Source organism: Pseudorasbora parva, chromosome 21, assembly GCF_024679245.1.
Source record: "Pseudorasbora parva isolate DD20220531a chromosome 21, ASM2467924v1, whole genome shotgun sequence".
NCBI classification, from domain to species: domain Eukaryota; kingdom Metazoa; phylum Chordata; class Actinopteri; order Cypriniformes; family Gobionidae; genus Pseudorasbora; species Pseudorasbora parva.
This window is the reverse complement of record NC_090192.1, coordinates 31,799,020-31,820,498: the sequence shown is the minus strand read 5'-3', so window position 1 is coordinate 31,820,498 and position 21,479 is coordinate 31,799,020. Positions and strand designations below refer to the sequence as shown.

General features: G+C 37.5%; 1 protein-coding gene across 14 annotated transcripts in view; it reads left to right on the top strand.

Annotated features, from left to right (window-relative positions):
• The window catches only part of camk2g1 (calcium/calmodulin-dependent protein kinase (CaM kinase) II gamma 1), a 91,181-nt gene that overhangs the window by 55,863 nt on the left and 13,839 nt on the right, over positions 1-21,479 (top strand). For 9 of the 14 annotated variants that reach the window (XM_067430464.1, XM_067430462.1, XM_067430456.1 and 6 more), the window contains exons 5-13: positions 886-951; positions 3,868-3,940; positions 6,488-6,590; positions 7,708-7,791; positions 11,283-11,377; positions 14,918-15,040; positions 16,156-16,239; positions 16,355-16,397; positions 16,910-16,972. In XM_067430464.1, the coding sequence (XP_067286565.1) occupies positions 886-951; positions 3,868-3,940; positions 6,488-6,590; positions 7,708-7,791; positions 11,283-11,377; positions 14,918-15,040; positions 16,156-16,239; positions 16,355-16,397; positions 16,910-16,972 (734 nt within the window). The remainder of the gene's footprint in view (positions 1-885; positions 952-3,867; positions 3,941-6,487; positions 6,591-7,707; positions 7,792-11,282; positions 11,378-14,917; positions 15,041-16,155; positions 16,240-16,354; positions 16,398-16,909; positions 16,973-21,479) is intronic. The other 5 variants (XM_067430459.1, XM_067430454.1, XM_067430463.1 and 2 more) reach the window with 1 other exon arrangement.

Here is a 21,479-nt window from a genome sequence, read left to right as displayed (position 1 = left end):
TTTGTTTCAATGTCTGAATCCCATTCCTTGAGGCAGATAAATGCAACTGAGATATGTTCGACAAGAACACCTCATATGCATCTTCTCGGATGTCAAAAATATATCCTTCAATTTGATGAGATCTGCCAGCAGAATTGATGGGTAGACATTTCTGGGTGGCCATATAAATATGATTTAGTGCTGTCAAGATGGTTGTTTCTGTGTCCTGGTTTTAAGTCCAGAGCTCTTTTATTTTTTCTAATGTTCATGTTACATGTCTTGTGCACAAGCTCACACTTTTCAATGGTTACCTTTGGGAGCTGGCAATATAAGCCAGATTGGTTTCATAATATTCTCAATACATACCATCTAAAAGTTTGATTTTGTTTTTATGCTCACCAAAAAAAAAAAACATTTATTTGATAAAACAACACTTTTTCCTATGCCAATTGTTTCAAAGCAGCTTCACGGTGTTAACAGGAAAATAATGCAACGGATATTATTACATTTGTAAATAACTGTTTTTCTATTTTAATACATTTTCAAATTTATTCCTGTTGTGGTGAATCAGAATTTTCAGCATCATTACGTCACATGATCCTTCAGAAATCATTGTAATAAAATGGTGATTTGCTGCTCAAGAAACATTTATTTATTTATTTATTACAGTAATTGTTACTACAATAAAACTCTGGAAACTTTGTAATGACCACCACTGTGTTGTACTGTCAAATATATTACTTGCATCTAGTAATAAACCTCTCTATATAAGTTTTATTTAATGCAGCATCACATACATTTGCAATGATGTTTACCTGCTGCTGACCAAATTAGCCCAAAACCCAGCACACTCTCCATTCTCTCATCCCTTGTTTCACTGTTTTTTTCCCCTCTCTATTTCCGCAGTGTGACTGGGGGGGAGTTGTTTGAGGACATCGTCGCCAGAGAGTATTACAGTGAAGCTGACGCAAGGTGGGCTCTCCAATTTACTGTTGCTGTGGTTACTGTGCTGCAGTGAGCAGGTCACACTTGCACACACACTTACATCTGATTTAAAAGCACAGAAAGGACGATCCCTTTTGTGCAGAAAAACTGAGAGCCTTTAATGATGGTGGAGTTGCAGAACTGGCAATCAACAGGTGCCACACAAAAACACATCCATTTGCCCCCTCAGTTGGCCCCTCCTTTCGATTGCATCACTTCTGCACTACTAACAACAGCAGCACTGAACTGCAAAAATGAAGATTCTGTCTAAACAGGTTTCCCAGAGTGGGAGATCTAGTGGCACAGAAATGACACAGTTTGAACAGTGTCTTCAGGAACCAGCAGCAAGTGTATCAGTCTCTGAGGAACTCTGATTCCAAGTTAAATCCCCAGGCATCCAACACAAACACCCTCCAGCAGTTAGCTGTGTTTTAACGTGCTTATACGAGCGCCACGCTAAATTTGGTTTACAAGAATGGCTCGATGACAGTTTCGCGTCTAAGCTTTGATATTAGATCGGTAAAAACAAATAAAAAAAGGGTGAGTGGGAAAATGAGTTTTATAAAAAGATCAGCTGTCTTATTTGTGTGTGTGTGAGAGAGAGATACAGGGAGACAGGTATTTTGTGTCCAGTGGGATTTGTGCTGTCCTGAAAATGGAATGCTGGGCTTAAAATAACCAAATTTGGCCAAATAGCTTCTTTGTGTTTCAGTAACATTAATATACTCAACAGTCTTTTTCAATCTGCTTTCTTATCTCATGTACTCCACTTTTCCTATTCCCTTGTTCCTTGTGGCATGTCCTAACCAAGCATGATAAAGTGACAAGTGATCAAGTCTATGCCTTCTCTGTTTCTGGTCACTGGAAACGTGTCGCTTAGTTATAGGACATGGTGTCAACCTGCACTTCTGAATAATAATATAATATAATCATTTGGTTACACTTAATTGTAAGGATCATTGTTAGTATATTTATATTTAAGTACAAATTATTAATAATTAACATGTAATTACTATAGGGTTAGGGTAATTACTATAAGTGTTTTGTTGAGGGTTAGTAAGTTGCATGTAATTATACGTATGTTACATGTACTTACCATATTAATAATAGTTATGTGACAAGGATACTGTAAAATAAAGTGCTTCCAATTATTTAAAATAGTGAATATCTATATTATATTAAAGCTATAAGAACAAAGAAGCCATGGATTATAGTGAATTTTGAAAAGCTAAGCGGCATTGTTAGGCACGTTGCAGAGCTTATTGCTTCACAGGGCTTATTGCCTTATTCCATATACCTGGCAAGGTTTCATAAAATAAACACAGACACAAACATTTAATGTTATTGATAGGAATACTATTCTTACGCCAAGCAATGTAGTTCTTCAGAAGCAGAATGGTTGCCAAGCAACACACAGACGCAGTGGCGCAGTAATACTGATGTAATGAGCGCAACACAGGTGTTTGTTTATAGAGTCATTTACAATGGATTTGAACGTGGCACAACCAATCATTATCAGGGACCGGAACTATCCATTTAGTTTTATATCATATTACATTTGCAATAAGATACAAGAACAAGATGTCAAGAACAAAATTTTATGAAACAAGGAAGGCATCAGTAAATTAATTATAAATGATAAGTAAAATAATTAAATATATATATATATATATATATATATATATATATATATATATATATATATATATATATATATATATACAATTATAAATGAGTGAGTGAAATTATTTATATATTATAAGTGACCTATGGAGAGGAGTCACGACCTAACCATCATCTATGCCATTTCCTTAAAGCAAATGCAATAAGGATCTAATGAATGGCATGCATAGTTTTAAATGAATACTAAGTATTTATAGCTGCGTGAAACCAAAGCAACCCACACACACACACACACACACACACACACACACGCTCACTCTGGTTCATCTGTCCTGGTTAGACATTGTTATAGGATTACAGCTTTAAGAGGGATAATGCATGTGCATGTGTGTGTACCTGTCTGAGATTGAGACGCTTTCCACAATTAACACCCAGCCCAGCTATCCCACAATCCCCTGCTCATTTTATGTGCCCCAGTCACATTACACTTTAACCATGACTTGGATCATTCTGCTAAAGTAGCAGTAGTACATGCATATGTAGCATAGCATCAATCATCTAGTCATGGTGTTTAATTGAATTGCTTCATCTAATTGTTCAGCAGACGATGTTGATTAAATTCACCGTAATCAATTTTAAAGGTTTATTTTAATTAAGAGATTGAAATTATGGACTTTAATTAATTTGTATAAATTCGTACAGTAAAATATAAGATAATCTGAAGTAGCAGACTATCTGTAGTATGTTTTGTTTTTGATTTATTTTTGAGGAAACCAATATTTCTTATTTGGCATTTTTATGAATTGGAATTTTAATATCTAATTTTCATATCTGGTTTAATTAGCCAAAAACTCTACAAATGTAGCATATTTTCAAATGTAATGTTTAAATCCATTCAAAGGTAATGTTGTTTTTACAGCTCATAAGACTTTCTTTTCACTTTTGCACAAACAATGTTAAATTTTGAAGGATATGCGGGCCTTTTCTCACAATGACAGGGGTCAATGACCACGGGCTGTCAAGTTCTCAGAAACGCACGCACGCACGCGTAAAAGGGCAACCAAAACAAAAAAGCTTTAAAGGAAGAAAAACTTGTGTGAAACAAGTTTACAAGTTCCTTTTAGAGGGAAAATAAAGGGAGAATAATTTAAAAATAAGGGAGCTGACTTTCATAATGCAGTAAAAAGAAGGTTAAAAATCAATATTTAGCCTTATGTCACCCCCTCACTTATCCTTATGATCTTTCTCTGCCACTGATTGATTTATTATTCTGTTTTTCAGCCAGTGCATCAATCAGATCCTGGAGAGTGTCAATCATATTCACCAGCATGACATCGTGCACAGAGACCTTAAGGTGAGCGAGAGCCAGTCGCCACGACAACCACACACACGTCAACCGGCCTGTCTCTGAGGGTTTCCATGTTGATGCCCTGCCCCACACAAACACACAGATACAGCAGTTTTCCTGCTCCTGTTTATGATTCCCCTCATTTTAATTAAAGAGGACTTCACCTAAGAGAATTACTTCTGGTGTTTTCCTACTGTTCAAATGCACACATACGTACTACTAAGACTTTTTGTACAGAGGATTATCTTTGTTTAAAGTAATACTCTCTTTTATAACAGCGATAGTTAAACAATTCATTGTATTGCCATATGAATCAAATGCATGCATAAACATGACACACACTCTGAGTTTGTGTGTATGCGTGGTCTTGACAGCGCCAGTGTCTTTGATAATGCAAACAGACACACAGTTTTATCATGTCCTCCTATTGTGCATTAGTCACATACACTGCCCTCCCCCATGTGTATGTGAGACCAATGTTGAGCAGCAGAAATGCGCCCTGCTGGTTGCCATAGCGAAGAACGTGATTCGACAACTGTTGCTGGTATTGCCTGTGAGACGGAGGGATGTGGGAGGGGTCATTGCGAGTCTCACTATCCCTCATTTGTAGTCTGCGCGTTTAATGAGGGAGAGCGAGAGATTCACACCTATGGGCATAAATTTCCCAGCATCCTCATAACAGATGCATTTAATTTCTGTGCTTGAATATAGAACTAGAGGGTGAACTCTGCGCATTGAGAAGATATATGTGCGGCAGCTAATAAATCAAGCCTATTGAGTTGTATATTCGAGAACTGGAAAGGAAATCGACTGTTCCAAATTTTAATGTGAAAGTCTTCCGTTCTGCCTAATATACCTTTCTGGGCCTTTACGCTAAGTTGCGTACTTGAAGCGCCTGGATATTAATGGGTTTTTGTGTTTGATATCAAAGTTGGAACGCTGACAAAACCACAGGAAATCCACCCTAATATTTGCTCAGCGTAAATGTGATAGTAAAGCAAGCTCGCTCTATTCAGATGTGCTTAACCTGTAAGCCATGTATAAACTCAATGACCTGTGGAGAGATCTTTGACCCCCAAAATCTGTCTTATCCTACTGAGCTGGTTTGACTGGTATAGGGAAACCACCTGTTCATCTTTACATCTGCTGGTGATGCACTTACCTTCAATGGCTGTTCACACTGACTGCTGCAAAGTGGCTGTATTGTTGGTCTTTTTCCTACTGCTGGAAGCCCTAATGTCTCTGGTAAATTCAATAATGAAAATGTACCTTTTTTGTACCAAAAGGACCATCATTTTTATAACAATAAATTTAACTGATTTTTCGTTCTAATTTAAAATTTTATAACATAATATTTGTGTTCTCATGCCTGTAATGTTTAAAAGTTTTGTGTCAGTATCTTTAAAAAATACTTCTGGTACATTCTAGCCTGGATGCCAGCCGAACTTAACCCCGCGCACAAACATTTTAGGGCAGGCAGTTCGGTCTGGCCTCGCTCCATAGAGGAGTGATTATCCCCGAACAGAAACTGTTCAGACCAATGAAATCATGAGGGAGGGCTTTAGATGATGACGGACAGATGATCAACAGTAACGTAATCATGCACGTCATCAAAGGGGCTTGGATTATATTTTCGAATCCTAAACGGAGAGCTTGTTTGTATCTGCATTCACCTTCACAATTTCTCACAGAAATGATGATCATGTTGGGTAAGTACTCTGTGGATCATTAAATTATTTTATTTTTTTACAACACCGGCAAAGATCGTGTATTTCAGCCTGGATTCAGCTCGCGTGTAGACAGGGTTGCCAAGTTTTTAAAACAAAACCCGCCAACTACTAGCCCTAAACAATAGCTTCTCGGGGGGGTAGCTTCACCCCGGCATCCTGGCCAAATTTACCCATTGGCCTCTGTCCAATATGGCCTTCTAATAATCCCCATATCCAGATTGGCTTCATCACTCAGTCTCCTCTCCACCAATCAGCTGGTGTGTGGTGAGCGTTCTGGCGCAATATGGCTGCCGTCGCATCATCCAGGTGGATGCTGCACATTGGTGGTGGTTGAGGAGATTCCCCCCTTCAATGTAAAGCTCTTTGAGTGCCTTGGAAAGCGCTATATAAATCCAACGCATTATTATTATTATTATTATTATTAAATTAAAATGTCTACATTATAATCGTTTTTGTTGCAATGTCTTTGCAGTCAGTTATGAGAATCATTATTGAAAATATTAGGGATTAAAAAAGTAAATTGGTAGTCGGCACATCACATAGCTGCTCATTTACTTAATTTTGTAGTTTGTCTGGATACACCTCGTTTGTATGGAAAATGCCCAAACTCTAATTAAGTGATGTCTGGTTGCTTTGCTGCAAATTGCTGTCAGTGTGAACATCTCATTAGATTTAACATTCAACACCAGTAAACTATCCCAGCTTTGCGCCACATGCTGGGCGCTGTCAATCCTAAAGAATCTTTTTAACCTCTCTTTGTAGTCGATCTGAAATGTTTGTGAGTGTTTAGTGTGTTAAAAGCATCATCTGCTTTTCTCCTCAGCCCGAGAACTTGCTGTTGGCCAGTAAGATGAAAGGAGCGGCAGTGAAACTGGCTGATTTTGGGCTTGCCATCGAGGTGCAGGGAGATCAGCAGGCCTGGTTTGGTAAATAACTATAACTTTGGCTTTAATTCCACACATGCCTACACTTGTGATGATCTCAAGAGCTGTTGATTACTACACCTATCCAAATCCTTTACTTTCCAGTTTTGGAGAATTTTATATTTAAAATAAATGTTTTCCACAAAAATTTAACTGGTGCTTTTCTTACCTATGTGAAAATCATCCCCATGATGCTTGGATGTTGTGGGTGGCTGCAAGGCAATAGTAATAGCAATGCTTGGCTTAGCACTCACTAATTAAAACAGGTCTATTGTTTTGCCCATTTATGAATACTTTTAATATCTGCCATACATATATACTTCTTGTTTACTACTAGCATGTTACATTTTCCCCACAAAACTGTGCTGATTCCTTCGTAAAATCCGTTTAGTTTATCTTAAAAGGATGTTCCGACATTTCCCGCTGCATTACCTGCAGAGTGAAATGGATTGGAATAGCCGCAAAGGCTTATTTTCTGGCCGTGTTAAATGCCAATCTTTGCTCATTTCATGTTTCGCTTTCACACATCATTCCTGTTGGCGTGTGAAAGATCCTTTAGCTCTGAAAATGTCCCTCCACAGCTGCCTTTTCTGGATAAAGATTTCTCTCAGGCCTTGTGGCCCTCTACTGGAGGCTGGTTAATTCTGCTGCCATTCTGCTTTAGTGCCAATGGAGTATCAGCACAGCTTTCTTTATTTTTGAATAGGTAATCATCTTTATTTGACTGAAGCAGACCTAACTTTGTGAAGAACAAAGCCCTGTGGGTGGAATAATTGTTATATACAAGCTATATGATTGGACAGCGTAGAATTATTTTACCACAGTGGGCAGCTGTTTAAAACCCACCTATTTCCAGCCCTCTTCAGCCTTGACAGTGCTGGAGGGAGGTAGCCATCTCAGCACATCATAATTTTGGCTCTGAGTGGTTCTGGCGAATGGAAAAATCCATCTAACTATCCACACACACACACACACACACATGCCTGGAATTATTAGCATTTCAGTGAAAACTAATTGGCTGAGCTACATTGCCTGCAGGAGTCGGCCGTTTGCATCCACTTTATCTTATGCTTAAAGTGAAGAATGGTCACTTTCCAACTTGTTTGCTGTTTTGTCTCAGGTTTTGCTGGCACACCTGGCTACCTGTCTCCAGAGGTGTTGAGGAAGGATCCCTACGGCAAACCTGTGGACATCTGGGCCTGTGGTGAGTCTTCCATAGGGTCCTTAATCATTAGACCTCTTGCTTATTCTGTCTGCTTGAGCTGGTTCCCATATTAACAGGTTACAGTATTCACACTGCACGGGTACGTCATGCAATGCTGCATAGCTCTGCAAGTAAAGTTTCAGTGCAGAGCCTATTTTTGATGCGCGTCACATGCTGAACTCAGCAGAAAATATAGTGCAGATGCACTGTAGACCTGTCTGTCAACACAATCTTCTGAAATACATGCTTTAATGAAGCAAATAACCGCCAGGTTCAGGCTGCAGGTTACACGTGCAGTAACACAAGGCACACAAACAACACTTTCTTTTTACATAAATGATTAGGTACTAGTCAAAAGTGTGTAAAACACCTACCATTTGGATGTAAATATGGTATTCCTTTGTAATATGAATTGTGCCGTAATTCCTCTAATAAAAGCCTGTGGTCAATTAAACGCGGGCCTCTGATAGTGGCCAGGGGTGTAGTCAGCACGAACAAATAAAGGCCGGTCTCAAATTAAGGCCAGGGGAAAATGTGTGGATAATCTCCTAAATGCCTTTCATTTAATGTGCATTCAAGTTCATCATAATGTACAGTAGGGTTTGTGCTGTGATGGCTGACCGACATCATGCAACCATCCTGATGCCACGCGCCCCGTTCTTGCAAATGCGACACTCTAGTAGTCTCTTCTATAGTTAACCTAAAAACTTTGCAGGGACTGCTCTGTAAATTAAATTGAGAATATAACTGATGCATTTATGCCATTTTAAATAGGCTACTGTAGTCTTTGAGAGATGCAACATCTGTGAAAATACGCTGTCAGACAGGCTACACGAATATTGATCTTCACCTCTTATCTTTTTTATACGCCTTACTCTGCATTTAACTTCAAATATTTTATTTTGTACAAGAAAACAGCATAGGCTTCAAAATAAACTATGTTGATAAAATATTTTAAAGTAGTCATATGAACTAGGTTACACGAAAGACAATAAAACAATTTTTTTTAAAAACAATATGCAAAATCAAAATGTAATATCTCTGAGTAAAGTGCGTGCAACCTATTGGAAGCACGGATGAGTTATTAGTTGGGTCAGAAAAATAAAAAAATTATAGTAGTTTTTAAGTATTAAAAACATTATGTAAAGCAACATAGAATATTAAAATAAAAAGTGCTTAAAAGTGCTCAACTCTTTTTAAGTGAAAGGAAGCTTTTTTTCCCTCACGTGCAACGAAATATAGAAAGCACAGAGTCATTAATTGGGTTAGAAAAATAACAAAATTATAGTTTTTTTAAATAGAAAATAATATTTATGTAAACAAATATATTAAAATTAAAAAGTACTTTAAAGTACGCAACTCTTCTTAATGGAAGGAAGCTTTTTTCCCTTGCACTGAGTCGGGCTAAAATAACCTCACGTGCAACCTATATAGAAATTAAGCACTGAATATACAATTTACATTTTTCAAACAGACTCAATGGGGGTTACCAATTAGGCTACAATAATTCTGACCAAAATTGCTTTGTTGACTTTCTGGCTGTTGTTGTACATGATGATATTTTTGCAAATGTTTCTTAAAAAATCAATAATATCTGTCCACTGGAACGCTATCATTTAAAAAGGTTTATTTAAAGCAATTATTTTTCAAACAGATGGAATTAGAAATACAGGCCTGCCCCTAACAAAAGCCTGCTTCAAATAAAAGCCTGTTCCCTTCTGCAGTTCAGGTAAATAAAGGCCCCAGTCTTTATTTGAGAAATTACGGTATTTCATGACAATCCAGTAGAAATAGTTGACTCGCAGTGCTTTAAAATTGTGTTTTGCACTCCTAGCCGTGGCCATTTTCAGAGAGACTAGCAATGGCGAGCTACCTGTGAAAGCATAATGGCTCGTTTCCACCGAACGGTATGTTTCAGTAGCGTGGATCCACCCTACTACGTACTTCCGCTCAATGTTCATTTTCCCTCAGTATTCCATCTGGGATTGCGGTATATTCTCTCATTTTCTCTGATCAAATTTTAACCAATATAATCAGCGAACAGAGAGAGTGGCTAAGAACGATGATGATGTTGTGCGCTACAGTCTATGATTTGAGATTATTTATTATGTAAAGCAACATAGACTATTAATATAAAAAAGTGCTTAAAAGTGTTAAAAGTCACAAACCCATGTTAGCGACTGGTTTTGGCAGATCCGAGTGGCTTTGGGTAGAGTCAATAGTTTCAAACTTCGACAGAGTACCCGCCTTCAAGGAAGTTAACGCTTGTCAATGGAGAGTGGCCAGAGTCTCTATACATATGAAATATACGAAAGTCTGGTAGGACCAGGCTAACGTTTCTGTACTGTAGAGTTCGGGACGCTAAACCCTGACCCGGCTGTAAACAACTGTGGACGACACAGCAGATCTTGTTCTTGCTTCTTGGCATGTGGCTGTTTGTCACAAGAAGACGACACACTTTGTTGTGGCTGTAGGCTGTTAGGAAAAACACAGCCGAAAAAGCATGTGCAAGTACAATTTTCTGTCAATCAATCAACCTTCTGCAGTGAGTCTATCTCCACCCTTAAATACTGGACTACTGTGTAAGGTACCCCAACTGAAGGGTGCCAAAAAAAGTGGTATGATGGTTCAGAATTATGGTATTATTCACAACTTCTGAGAATGGAAAAGGCAAAAATGATGTACCGTACTGAACTATAATGAACTGCCATAAGATCCCACCCTCCTTTTAAAGTATATGTGTGTATATGTTATATTACATTTATTTGATTGTAAAATATATTATTGAGAGAGAGATGGTATAGCAGTTGGTCTATGTGGTTTACAGGGACTCTCCATAGGCGTAATGGTTTTTATACTCTACAAACCGTATTTTCTATCCCCTTACACTGCCCCTGCCCCTAAACCTACCCATCACAGGAAACATTCTGCATTTTTACTTTTTCAAAAAAACATCATTTAGTATGTTTTTAAGGCCATTTGAATTATGAGGACATTTGATATGTCCTCATAAACCACATTTATAGTGTAATACCAGTGTAATACCCATGTAGTTATACACATTTGTGTCCTCATAAACCACATAAACAGGCACACACACACACACACTTGAACTTACACTAACTCTTATACACACACCCATATGCAAATACACCATTTAAAGTACATACACTTTTTTTTTTACTTTTTTTGTTCTCTTTTCCTCCCGCTCCGTTTTTCCACACTTGTTTATTACTTCTACTTTGTTCATTTTTTTATTTATTTTTCATTTATTTGTATTTTCATGCTCATATAAAACTCCTTTGAATTTGAAGAGAGAGAGAGAGAGAGAGAGAGAGAGAGAGAGAGAGAGAGAGAGAGAGAGAGAGAGAGAGAGATAGAGAGATGAGTCACATACACATAATTGTCATGTGAATTAGCCAATCAGAATCAAGTAACAGTATGATGTAATTATTCCTTTCTCTCGTTTTCCCTTTGTCTTTCTTTCACAGGTGTAATCCTGTACATTCTACTAGTGGGCTACCCTCCATTTTGGGATGAAGATCAACACAAGTTATACCAGCAGATCAAGGCTGGAGCTTATGATGTAAGTACATTTGTCCACCGACGCAGCTGCATTCTCTCACTGTCCCTGTGTGTCGGGGACACTAGAAAAGCCTTCATCTGATTGGTCTTCGAATGCACCATCAAGTCTTTAAAATAGGGGCATCCGCTACGAGTGTAAAAACTCTTTTTGTCTTCTGCTTTTCATTTGGCCACATTTTTGTCAAATGTGCATCCACTTTAAAATCATATTTTGGATGTTTCTAATTAGTCCAGTCTATGTGAATTCATTAAGTCCTTTCATAAACCAGTCTAGTGAGGCTTGTTTAATTTTAGCCCGCACATCACAAGGCCTCTACATCCTTTCAGAAAATCAGTGGAATTTCCCAGCAGGATACCGTTAACACCATTTCCTGTCAACGTTTGTGAAATCACTTGGATTAAAATGCAGAGCTGTGCAAATTATTTTCAAACTGATTGCAGTAATGGTCCAAAAGGTGGAAATAAGATAATTTATTAAAGCTTGGAGACATAATAAAGCTTGGAGACATAAAGAAAATAAAATGTAATCAAGTAAGGCTCAAACATTTAATCAATGAGCTGGAATTTTATTTTATTTTGATTTATAAAAAAAATATATATTTGATTTGATCAAATTCAGCTTTTAATGAATTATTCCATTCTCATATTTATATACTGTGTGTGTGTGTGTGTGTGTGTGTGTGTGTGTGTGTGTGTGTGTGTGTGTGTGTGTGTATATTAACTTAAAAATATATAAGAAATAAGTAAATAAAATCCCAGCTCATTACTCTATTGTTTCAGCATTAATTGATTACAGCAGATGTCACATGGTCTCTGCGACACTTACTGTAGTCTAACTGCCTGTTTAATTTTTGATTGGGTGCGATTTAGAACTACTGGTGCTGTTATTGATTATGTCAGGCCCTCCCTGACGCATTGCAGAGAGATGGGCTTTGCTTAGAAACAACTGCCTTGTCCCAGTGTATGTGCTTGTTTGTTTGCATATATGTGTGTGGTGCTTTTTAAAATTGTCCATCAATTGCATCACTGTCTCACACCCTCAGATGTGTGTAGCAGGACATGGAGCGAGTGACTGCCCCAGAGACGTTCATTCCATTTCAAATTTGTTTGTCGAATAAAAGGGAGATTTATATAATTGTGGCCTTGTTGTGAAAATGGAGTGAATGTTACACTGATAGATAGTCACAGTGTCAGGCTAGGTCAGTTCACCTCAGGGGAGGGGGTTATGACCAAGAAAAAGAAAAAAAAATATATATATATATATATATATATAAAATGCGGTTATTTTTGCTGAAAATCCAACCACAAAATGGTGGCTCAAAATAACGCATTTAAATAATAATTTTAATTATTTTATTAATAACAAATTAATAATTAACATCATTTACGGCAGACGGTTACATGATCTTTCGTGGTCGGGGTTATCACTTTGAACATCTACAATGACACAAGCACCTTTTATTTCTGTTCTAACCATTTAACTAGATTTTACTTCTCTGTTTGCGAGGAGATCATTTTAAGTCACTGAACTAGTTTAGTAAGGCAAGGCAAGTTTTTAGCACATTTCATGGCAATTCAAAGTGCTTAACATAGAAATTAATTAAAATAGTGATAACATATGCATAAGACATAAGAATACCATGTGTAAGAATTGAAATAAAAACAAGGAAAATTTAAATAGTTGTAAAGAGAAATGAACATAAAAAAGCAAATTAATTCAGACAACCAGTCAAAAGCAGTCGTACAGTAAGCAATAAGCTCTTTGCTGTTGTACTGTACTCTGAATTTTGAAAAGTTTTGTTCTGCAATATTTGTAATGTATAATTTGGTTATTTGGTGCTCTTTTGGAGTCTCCAAGTGTCCTTTTTTGGAAAGAAAGCTTAATTTGACTTTAGCGTGCAGAAAATAAAATTCATCTATCACCCTAATTTGCATACTTTGTAATAATGCTTACATTAAACTAAATCCGTTAAAATAATGATTATTGATGTTCAGAGTCAAATAATGTTGGACATTATGTACGTTATATTTTCATTATACTTTATTTGAGAAGGAAACATTCAGCTAAGCAATCCCCAATGAAGACCATATATATATATATTGGTATTGCGTGGTATTGCATAGTGTATTAGTCAAAGAAAATGAAAAGTTATGAATTGGTTTTTCATCCCATTTGATTATTTTTTTCGGATTATTTTGAAATTGATGGACATAGAAACCAAATATGACAGTTCAGCATTATTACTCCAGTCTTCAGTGTCACATGATCCTTCAGAAATCATTGTAGTATCCTGATTTGGTGCTCAAGAAAGATTTCTTATTGTTTTTCAATGTTATTACCAATAATAGTAATACATTACATTACATATACATTTTTAGGATTCTTTGATGTATAAAAAGTTCTAAGAAACAGAATTTATTTTAAATAGAATATTTTTGTAACATAAAAGGTTTTACTGTCATTTTTGACCAATTTAATGCATCCGTGAGGAAAAAAAGTTTTTTTTATTTTTTCAAACTGACTTACATGGTTGTGTACAACCGAAGACAATAAATTTTACAAATATAGAACTGGCTAAATTCTGATCGGAAGATTCCTCCTGCTTACTTCTCCCACTATTTGTTTTTTGCATTTTTCTTTGTTGGTATCATGTATAAAGTAATTTACACCCAGTAACGGTGGTAATATATCTACCATGGCATAAATCGTATTCCAAATCTCTGCAGATCAACACATTGCCATTGTCACAATCGAATTAGGAAACCTTACCAGGAGTTTCTCTGTTTTGTACTTGTATAACCTTTTGTCATGTGATCGCAATCAATGAGGTGTAGTTATGCCTCATCATGCATTACGAGCTTCTGTCACTGGGCCTTCCGGCTATGTGTTCACATTTAACTGTGCCGTCCTCAGTCCTGTGTGGCCGCCTTTGCTGAAGCAGCGCACAGCAGTGCAAAATTGCCCCACCCATGACATGTATTAGCAGTGCCCTGAGCCAAAAGCGCAGCTGAATCAGTGTGTGTAAAGGCTTATGAGCACCTGCAGTGCTTCTAAGTACAATCCACATGCTCGTTTTAGCTGATGCAACACAGCTTGATGCGCAAACAAATTATACTTCCTGGAACCTGCCCAAGGTTTTCTTGGAACAGACAAAGGATTTGTAACGGCCACATTAAGATCTCCTGGTACCAAAGAGGAGGTGCGACACATTCAACACTGATACAGACACAGTTTTTTATTGGCTAATTACAACTGCAATTTTCTCTAGTTATGGGCTGCAATGAAGCCATGAGGTGTGAAATGCACAAGCAACATGTTTCGAGAACCAGCCGTGCCGAATAGGCCGACTGTAGGAGGACTGACTGCCGTGACTCATTGAATCCTGTACGCTGCCTCGTGATGGGTTTAATTTCATTAGGCCTCGATGCAGACCGTTCTGTATGTGTGTCAGTACGTATTGTGGTGTGAAAAGCACTCTAGGCATTCTCTTGCGTATAGATTGCTTATCTAACACACACTCATGATTATTTTCTCTTACAGTTTCCTTCTCCGGAGTGGGACACGGTCACCCCCGAGGCCAAGAACCTTATCAACCAAATGCTGACCATCAACCCAGCTAAGAGAATCACAGCAGAGCAGGCCCTTAAGCACCCATGGGTCTGCGTAAGTTATCTCTGCCAAAGACTACATTTACCACAAGCCCCGAGCAAATGGAACCAGAGTTTCATGTGAAGTGCAGCCTTTTCACATGGTCACATTCCACATATTTGAGCTCTTAGAATAGGTTGACGTGTTTTTGACGTACTTAAAGGAATCATTCACTCATATTTGAGATTATCTGAATTTTAAGCATGTCAGACATTTAGAAAAATTTAGTAATGTGCCGGTTTCTCTTTTCTTTGCAACTACAATGAATTGGAACTGGAGATTTCAAACTTCAAAAAAGGCTGCAATAGGGGTGTAACTATATATCGTGTCACCATATGTCACAATACAAAAATGCAACAATATGTGTCATTGAATAGGGACAATCTGTATTGTGAATAGTTCTCCCAAAATGAAAATTACTGTGAGAAAAAGTTTTGGTGTCAGTTGATGCAATAATGCAATGGGGGAATAATTACCGGTATTTCACTTTTTATAGGTAACATAAGACATTTGGCATTACCGGGACATGTTACAAGTAAAAAGTGGCCTACATTATTTTAAATATATGTAGTCAGTGACAGAGCAAGCACATTCATTTAAAATAATTCTGTATTTTCAGCTTCAGAATCATGAATATTTTCATTCTGTTGTCATCATCATCCCATGCAATGGGTTACAAAGTCCAAGCCTATTCATTTCCACCCCCCATGTAATACCAAAAGTACACCTTTTACCATATGTGTTGGCGTACCAAAATAATATCGTATCGTGAGTTCAGTATCATGATATGTACCAAATCGTGACATATCGTTACTCCTCTAGTGCAAAACCATTAGGGCTCTATGATTGATTGTGTTTTAAATGTGATCACTATTTCTGTTTTTCTGTATGACTGTTATGTGACAGTGGATACATTTACGTTTTACATAATTTTCCTAGCCTGGTAACAGTGCACAAGTATATTATAAAAATAGCCTCGTGTGTTCCATGGGTTTACAGGACCACATGAGGATGGGTAAATAATGAAAGAATGTTCCCTTTTTTGAGTGACCCGTTGCTTTAATTGGTTCAAATACCTCTATAATGCTGATGTGCAATATTTTTCTTCATCTTGCATTTGTTTGTTTCAGCAACGGTCCACAGTGGCGTCCATGATGCATCGCCAAGAGACTGTGGAGTGCTTGCGCAAGTTCAATGCCCGCAGAAAACTGAAGGTATGGCGGAGGTTTGAAGGGCCCTTAGACTAACGCCAGTCTTCATCCCTTGGGTAATTAGTGCCGAAAGTCCGGTTTCCATGTACTAAATGCTGTATTTTTCTCTTTTTTTCAGGGAGCCATTCTCACTACTATGCTGGTTTCTAGAAACTTCTCAGGTGAGTTCCCTCATTCTCCTGGGATCAGGTAGGAAAATGCAAAGTCATGGATGAACTTGGACCACCTCCTTGAAGTCTTGCTCCAGTTTTCACTATAAAAAAGATCTCCAAAGGCTGGCTCAGAAAATTAAATTCCCTTTTGGATTACATGAGTATAAAGTTTTAGATTTCTTTTTTGCTCCAAGTCTGTATCTGGATTTCTTTGAGCTGTTTAGGATTTCTCTCTGAGGCTTGAGGATAACAGTAACGAAATATCAATAACTTTCTTCTTCGTTTTAGTTAAGTTAACATTTGTGCAATTTGCTTCCTGAACAGACAATGTTTACACAGGTTTATGCAGGGTATATCTTTTTGTCTTTGATACAGCAAGTTTGAGAGCTTTAGCCTGTTCTTAGAGACAGATATTGTAGACCTTAAGTCTTTATATAAAAAGAAGCAAAGTTAACTTGTTCAGTAGAGGGTTTGAAAAAATTCCATAGCTTCTCCCAACTCAACGCCTCTCTGTCCAATAGTGGGCCGGCAGCATACCAGCCCTGCTGCTCCCACCACAAGCACTGCCGCGCTTGCACAGGAAGGTATGTGAGAGTGCATCTCCTCACCTCGCCACCAGGGGGACCAGCGAGCCCCTTCCACAATTCCTTCAAACCCTTGCCCTCCCTCTGCTCTATCCAATCAGCATGCATCCAATAAGAAGCCTGCCTCCCTTGCCATCACTTGCATACATTATTTGGTCTTCACTCAAATGGGTGACATCTGCTATATGAAATTCTCACATTTAAAAGGATTTAAAAGTTTCCATCTCTCTCACACACATCATGCATTTAAGCGATGTGTAATAGTTTATGGAATAGCATGTCATTTTTTCAGCCATGTTTTTTTTACTGCTTTGCTTTTACATGACCGTGTAACTTTAACATTCATCTAGCTAGCTTTTAAACGTACAAGTTGCAAAGTTGAGAAATATTAGAGCAGGTTTAGTCATCTTCCCAACCTCTAATATGGGTCTAATCAAATAAATAAATCATTAAAATTAATTACTCAGTGTGGTGGAGAAATCACATTTTGCTGTAACTATATATATCAAAATTAAAACCATTTTGAAGGATTTATTTAAGTATTTGGTTGTAGAGTGATTTAGCTTTGTAAGTGATTTTCGATTTTTGTCTGACTTTCAAAGTGTATTTATTTGTCCGTCTTCTCTTTTTATATGTGTGAACAAACAATGTCTCGTTTCATCTCACTATTTTTCCCAGTTTAGTTTACACACAGCGGCTCTAGGCAAACCAATCCAGTCAATACCACAGCACTACATTCATGTTAATGATCGCCACCACGAGACCCACCATCGGCTTGCATGCATTATATTCTGCATGGAATAAAACATTTGAATGCCGCTGCTTCCCTTTTGATTAGACTTTCTCTTTTTCTCGCTGTCTATCTCGCTCTGTTCCTCTCGGATAAATTGCTTCCGCCCTTTTTGGCACCCTCCTTCCTTGCTGATCAGCTTTCTGGTGTTTTGCGCTATTGGGTTAAATAGCATTTAAGTGAAGTCTGCTTTAGCTGAAGATACAAGACCCCGGTCACGTGTCTGTCCTCAGCCCGCCTCCGTGCTCTCCAGCTCATGGTGTAGAATGAGGTTTGGATGGGATGGAGGTTTGAGGGTTCTTAGATCTGCGTCCTGTGTCGTTAACTAAAGCAGACCCATGCAGCCAAGCCACCATTGCCCTACCACTCTCCTTTCAACTCTCTTCCTCCCCTCGCCAAGAGCGCAGGGGCTTAACTACATGGACGGGCAGGAGCGGGGTTGGCTTGCTGCCAGTCGTCAGACCCGATGTAGCTGGCGCACGTGTCGGGTGAGCGCCAGGTGGTCTGCGGGGAAGGAGGCCCCCTGGAGGGCAGATGGACGACACTGTTGACAGTGTCTCTGAGTCAGGAGAAAGTGGAGAGGAGGTCTCTGGTTCCAGTTGTGTTGTCTGATCACATTGAATTGTTACACAGCAGTCTGTTAGATTCAGTAAATGTCAGCCAGCTGCCATCTTCAACAAGCTGTGTCTGAGCAGCAGCTGTCAGCATGGTGAGAATACTTCATATGTATGAAATGGTAAAAGGAGAACAGTAAAGAAAAGATCAGATCCTTGCAGATTCCTCAGGAAAATGGAAAACACGAGCTGTCTTGTTGAACCTGTTAATATGTTCTGTTTTTGGTTGTTTCGGCAGATAGGATCTGTTCGGAATAGCATACAACTGCCTTCTCTTACTCTTTCCGCAGGATTTTCTGTATCCATAAAATTCTCCAAGGAGCTCTAAAGTACCTATAGAAAGCTATCCATTAGCATTCCCATTAAAGTAGTGTGCAATCTGGATGTGGCCCGGAAAATGCACTCTTGGCTCACTGTTTGAAAAGTAAAATTCATAAAGTTTGTCAAAATACAAATAACTATTCTTAAATGAAGCATCTATGGCCTCAATTGACAAACCCAAGAGTTTAAAGTTGTATTTAACCTGGAATATTCCTTTAATGTTCTTTTGAGCCATCCAATCAATGCTCTCCATCAGTTCTTGGCTTCAACTAGTACTGTAAGTGTCTTTAAATCTTTATATTCTGTTATTGTTAAAACCAGTCCTCCAGCTGAACATGTACGATGTTAACCAATAACCAGTAATGACATTTCATCAATGTTTCTTCATTCTTTTTTTAAGAGCTTTTCATTATATATAGACCAAGCTAAGACTTACTGCCCAATAGATTATGAAGATAAGGCATGTTAGTACGTCTGCTTTGTTGCCTGTTAAATCTATAATATATATTTTGTAAGTTGCTTGCACAGGTCTGATTTAAAGGTGTATTGAATGTTTAATGGCTGTTGTAATTGATTTTACTAGCTCAATCTGCTGCCTTAAAGACTTTTTTTTCTCTTTTGAAGCCTGAAGCATTATTTAATAGGGGTGTGATTATTTGATTATTTACGGTAGACTTTTTTTTTTCATTTGAAATTTGGTCACAATTAAATTATTTTGTTACAATCATTAAGAAGCACGCTTAAACGTGTTGGGACAATTAAATGTGCAAAAAATGTAGACTCCTGATATGGAATTGGTGGATATTTATAATGGAAAATAGTTTGAAAAATGTGCATAATAAAGGAATATGAATAATTATAATGAATATGATTATTAATTTTTGTAATCAGTGCATTGAAAATGAAAATTTATTGTTTCACCCCTGTTATTTAATTTGCATTAGGATGTCACATGATCCTTTTTTTTTTTTTTTTTTTTTTTTTTCACTGTATAATTATGTAATCTTTAAATCAAGGAAGGTTACTGCACTTTGTTTTTTAATGAGTTAATTTGTTCCTCCTTATATAATTTATTTCCACTCAGCATTAATCGTGGTATGACTGCAGCGTGGCCGTCCCGGGGTCCCATTTCCATCTGATTGTTCTGCAATATAACGCAAGACTGCTGGCTCAGCTTTCCCAGTCACAGTCTGTAAATCCTATGAGACATAGTTAGATATGTGAGAGACAGTGGAATGGTAATGAGTTGAGGTCTAGTTTTATGACTCCTTCATCAGTGCATTGCATTATGGGACTCGTAATCCCGTTGGCACTGCATGGCTGACCGTATGGTGAATTGCATCCACCACCAGCACCTCTCACCTCATGAATAGTGAAGCATGAAAGCAGGTCTGCAATGCAAACAATGCCTGCTATCTTACAGCTTGTCCTCTCCACTTCTAAATGGGTTTTTGTCTTCCTAACCGTCCCATCTTTTCCTCCCATTTGTTTATGGAAGGTAAGGCGCGTAACAGGAATAGCGTTTGTGAAACCTGAGTATTTAGGTTGTTGCCGCGTTTGAGGTTTTATAGGCCTTGCACAAGTCTTTTGATTGTCCTCTGAGGGACTCTGAAGTAAATCGGGGGCCATTTCCTTTACACTGACTCAAGACCTCTCAAACATGCCCTCTGGGAAATAACAGTTGCAGTTAAAGGAAAAATCAATTGCATACATTAGCCATGATTTTCCCTCATTATGTCTGTGGCCGCAAATGGATAACAAACTCATTCTCTTTATCTGCTCTGAGATTGGTGAAAAATGGAATAAAATGGTTAATTTATTCCAAGTCTGTTCAGTTAGTTGATTTTAAAGGGGTTGTATCATGCATTAAAAAAAATAATTATCACCCCACCGCATGGATCTCTTATAATATTAGTAAAAAAATAAATAAACAACCATAAATTACCCAGGTTTTTATGATCATTTACCTTGCTCTCTCTGACCATTAAAATTAAACAGGAATGTATTTTTTTCTCCTGTTCATTTAAGTAACACCCACTCAAATATGAAATGAGAAACAGCACTTCACTGCACCTACTTATCGATTTTATATGCATTTATAAATAAACTGCCTTTCAAAAGTTTGAGGTCAGTAAAATGTTTTTTGAAGTAGTCTTTATTGTTCACCAAGGCTGCTTTTATTTGATCAGAAATATGGTTAAAAAAATCATATAATTCAAATTTGTATTTTATATTTTAATATATTATAAAATTGAATTTTTTTCTTTGATGGCAAAGCAAATATTTAGTAGCCATTACTTCAGTGATTTGGTGCTCAAAAAACATTTCGTACTATTTTCAATGTTTAAAACGTGCCAATTAATATTTTTTTTGTGGAAACCATTATACATTTTTCTTTTCAGGATTCTTGTAACTATATCTTGGGTAACAACGTAAAATTATTATACTGACCCCAAACTTTCACATTTTTCTATTCTAGGTTTATTTATGAATATGTATTTTTGCATATAACAAATTGCACTATAACTAACTGTCACAACAAATAAAAAACTAACAAATTCACAAAACAATGAAGTGTACTGTAGAAACTGTTGACAGAAATAATCAGAGAGATCTGCAGCTAATTGTTTCTAATGTTGAGTTTTAAAGAATACATTTTTCCTTTCTGGTGAAAAGTTTGAGTTTAAAGACTGTATGTTTTCATACAGTACAGTAGTTCAGCAAAACTTAATGATCAAGCGAAAATTTGACCCCTCAAGTTATGACCCCTTTAAATTTGATT